Genomic DNA, 3,696 nt, shown 5'->3' on the forward strand with positions numbered 1-3,696 from the left:
AGAGCTCAAACTTTGATTTTATTTATTTATTTGTCTTTTTAAGGCCTCGCCTGCAGCATATGGAAGTTCCCAGGCTAAGGATCAAATCGGAGCTATAGCTGCCAGCCTACACCACAGCCACAACACCACCTGATCCTTAACCCACTGAGCAAGGCCAGGGATCAAACCTGCGTCCTCATGGATACTAGTCAGGTTCGTTTTAGCTAAGCCATGACAGGACTTCAAACTCTGATTTTAAAAGAAGTTCCAGTTCTTACTTCCAAGTGGGATGTGATAGTCATTAATAAGCATATCTCTGCCATGAAGATTATGAACAAATTTCTTTGTAAGGAGTAAACAAGAGGACCGTGAAAAATATGGAATTTTCACCCAGGGGCAAAGATAAAAAGGGTGAAAGTGAGAGTGAGAGAAGAGAAGGGTTAACCAATGCAGTTAAAAGCAAATTACCAGGTAGAGAAGGGAGTGTTTGAACGGTAGAGGGACTCCTTGATGTGAATTCCTCATTTTATATTCCCAGGTTGGGGGATGTAAATCCTAAAAATAGGCGCGACCACGCCCCCTTTATCTGCTCTGGCGAGGAGGCCACCCTGCATCCCCAGCCACAGCAAGAGCCTCACAGCCCACAACGCTGATTGGGGCCCTTGCCTGGCAACCAGCCGGAAGCGGAAGTCGTGCGCCGGACCGTTGCTAGCGCGGCTGCGTGGGCGGGTATCGTCCACCTGCCGGGATCTGTGTAGTAGCTGTCCCTTCGAAAGGGCGGCCGATGGCGCCGGTGTCTCGGTCCCGCTACCCCGAGGACACCGCAGGCTTTAGGAGACGGCGATGCAGCTCGTCCGGGAGCCCGCCTTCCGCGCAGGCCAGACGCTCCCCTTTGGGCGGCCGTTCCCACTTTTACTCCCGCGGCCGCGAGGGCCTCAGGCCTCCGTGGGGTGTGTCGGGCGTTGGCGCTCTTTATTCCCTTAGCGGTTCTGGGTCTCGGGAGCGGTCCCCAGGGCTGCGCAACTGCACCTTCTCATCCTCTTCCTCTTCTGTCTATTATGGGGGATACCGCTACCATCACCATCACTATGTGGGCGACAGGCAATGGGCAGAAGACTACGAGAAGGAGAAGGAGGAGAACTATCGCCAGAGAAGGCTGAAAGAGAGAGAAAGAATTGGGGAGTTGGGAGCTCCTGAGGTGTGGGGGCTGTCTCCAAAGTTTCCTGAGCCGGATTCAGATGAACACACCCCGGTTGAAGATGACAAGGTAAAGACTAAGAAGACCAGCAGTTCGGATTCCAGCTCCGAAGAAGAAAGGAAAAAGAAGACCAGTCATTCAAAAAAGAAGAAGAGGAAGAAAAAGTCCAAAAGAAAATATAGGAAGTATTCTGATAACAGTGACAGTAATTCAGATTCCAACACTGATTCTAGCTCTGATGATGATGATAAAAAGAGATCCAAAAAAGCCAAGAAGAAAGAGAAGAAAAAGAAACAAAGAGCTAAAAAGCCCAAGAAAAAGAAGACCAAGAAGACTAGAAAAGAATCCAGTGACTCAAACTATAAGGATTCAGAAGGGGAGTTGCCAGAAGGTATCTGGATTGAGCAGTCAAAGATTGCAGATAACATGGATCTAATAGGTCCAGAAGCACCTATAACACAGACCTCTCAAGATGAGAAGCCTTTGAACTATGGCCATGCTCTGCTTCCAGGTGAAGGTGCAGCTATGGCTGAGTATGTAAAAGCTGGGAAGCGTATCCCTCGAAGAGGTGAAATTGGGTTGACAAGTGAAGAGATTGCTTCTTTTGAATACTCAGGTTATGTTATGAGTGGTAGCAGGCATCGCAGAATGGAGGCTGTTCGACTGCGCAAAGAGAACCAGATCTATAGTGCTGATGAGAAGAGAGCCCTTGCATCCTTTAACCAAGAAGAGAGACGGAAGAGAGAGAATAAGATTCTAGCCAGTTTCCGAGAGATGGTGTATCGAAAGACAAAAGGGAAAGAGGACAAATAAGGACTTCTGTTCTGTAGCAGGACTTTTAACAATGGTTTTATATGACCAAAATTAAAAGGCTTTATGGTGCTACTGTGCCTATTATGTTAATAAGTTCCTTGAGAAAAAGCTGCTTGAGACCTCTTGAGCAGTTTATTTTTTGTTACATTTAACTTTAAAGGTAATATGTGTACGTGATTTAAAAAATGTTCAAACTGCAGGAGGAGCATCAATAAAATGTGAGTCTTTTACCCCAGTCCCTGGTCCTTCTCCCCAAAGAAAGCTCTTTTTGGCATCTTCTATATCTGTCCATAAGTTCTGTGTATATACAAGCATATGTGTTGCAGGATAAAGGCTGGAGCTATTAACCAGAAGAGTTGCTTTTTTTTCTTTTCTTCTCTTCCTTTGAGGGCTTCATTGCCTCATGGAGCCATTCATTTACCCCAGGGAGAACCAGAATAATCCGCAAAAGAATGAAAGATTCGATTGAGTGTGTACTTCTGGCTTGCATTTAGCAGACTAAGTTAAAAATTAGACATTTGGGAGTTCCCTTGTGATGCAGCGGGTCCAGTGTTGTCACTGCAGCAGCCTGTGTCCCTGCTGTGGTGCGAGTTCAGTCCCTGGCCTGGGAACTTCCACATGCCAAGGGTGTGGCCAAAAAAAATTAGGAATTTATTGGCTGGTTTTTCTCTTCAGGCTGGTTTCCATTAAATAGCAAAAAGGCTGCCAAAGCTTCTGAGTTCTGCCCTATGACGAGAGACAGTGAGGCAGAGTGATGTAGAAGGGCACTTTTACCTAGTATGTGAATTGGTTGACCTGAACCACACTAGCTTGAGATATTCCCAAAGAGTTGGGTAAAAGCCACCTTGTTACATATGTGTATTTCCATTTTTAGAAACAAACCATACTACACTATACAAATGGATCTATACCTTGCTTTTTTTAATGACCTATATATCTTGGAGATGTTTTATATCAGTGCCTATAAATCATTATTTTTAATCATTAATCATTGATTAATTAATCATTAACCACTGAGCCACAATGGGAACTCTGATATGTGGGTCTTTTGTACTCTTGTGTATGTGTATGTGTGTGTATGTGAGCCACTCACATAATAACCTTCGTCCATTTTCCTACCAGGTTGTTGGTCTTTTTCTTACCGATTATAAGAACTCTTTAAATAAATAAATTAATTCTTGGAGTTCCCGTCGTGGCACATCGGAAACGAATCCGACTAGGAACCATGAGGTTTCGGGTTCGATCCCTGGCCTTGCTCAGTGGGTTAAGGATCTGGCGTTGCCGTGAGCTGTGGTGTAGGTCGCAGACACATCTCAGGTCTGGCATTGGCAGTGGCTATGGTGTAGGCCAGCAGGTGTAGCTCTGATTCGATCCCAAGCCTTGGAACCTCCATATGCCACAAGTGTGGCCCTAAGAAGCTAGCTAAATAAATAAATAAATAAATTCTTTATTACAGATCTTGAAGATGTTTTCCCCTTATTTGAATTTCAAATTGCTTTTCTGGGAAACATTTTATTGCCCTTTATGTACTAAAAAGAGTTCCCTAATACTAGCCATACAGTTAAATATATTTGTCTTTCTCACTAGAGAAAAAGATGCAGCTGAGAAACCATGGCTCTTAAGTAGGCCAAGGTAAGATTGGTGGGCTTTTTTAAAAAGACAAAATACACACAATGCAAACACTGGTGATGGTGTTTTGTGCTGTT

At 44.6% G+C, this 3,696-nt stretch overlaps 1 protein-coding gene across 1 annotated transcript; it reads left to right on the plus strand.

Moving 5' to 3' along the window:
* The first annotated feature begins 651 nt into the window (after positions 1-651).
* Positions 652-2,530, plus strand: NKAPL (NFKB activating protein like). The gene has a single exon (XM_047796856.1). The coding sequence runs from the start codon at positions 764-766 to the stop codon at positions 1,988-1,990; it is 1,227 nt and encodes a 408-aa protein (XP_047652812.1). The 5' UTR covers positions 652-763; the 3' UTR covers positions 1,991-2,530.
* Positions 2,531-3,696: the final 1,166 nt, after the last annotated feature.

This window comes from Phacochoerus africanus, chromosome 9 (genome assembly GCF_016906955.1).
Source record: "Phacochoerus africanus isolate WHEZ1 chromosome 9, ROS_Pafr_v1, whole genome shotgun sequence".
Lineage (NCBI taxonomy): Eukaryota > Metazoa > Chordata > Mammalia > Artiodactyla > Suidae > Phacochoerus > Phacochoerus africanus.

Bases quoted from the DNA above. Each gene is read 5' to 3' on its own strand.
- NKAPL (XM_047796856.1), top strand. From the start codon at position 764: ATGGCGCCGGTGTCTCGGTCCCGCTACCCCGAGGACACCGCAGGCTTT.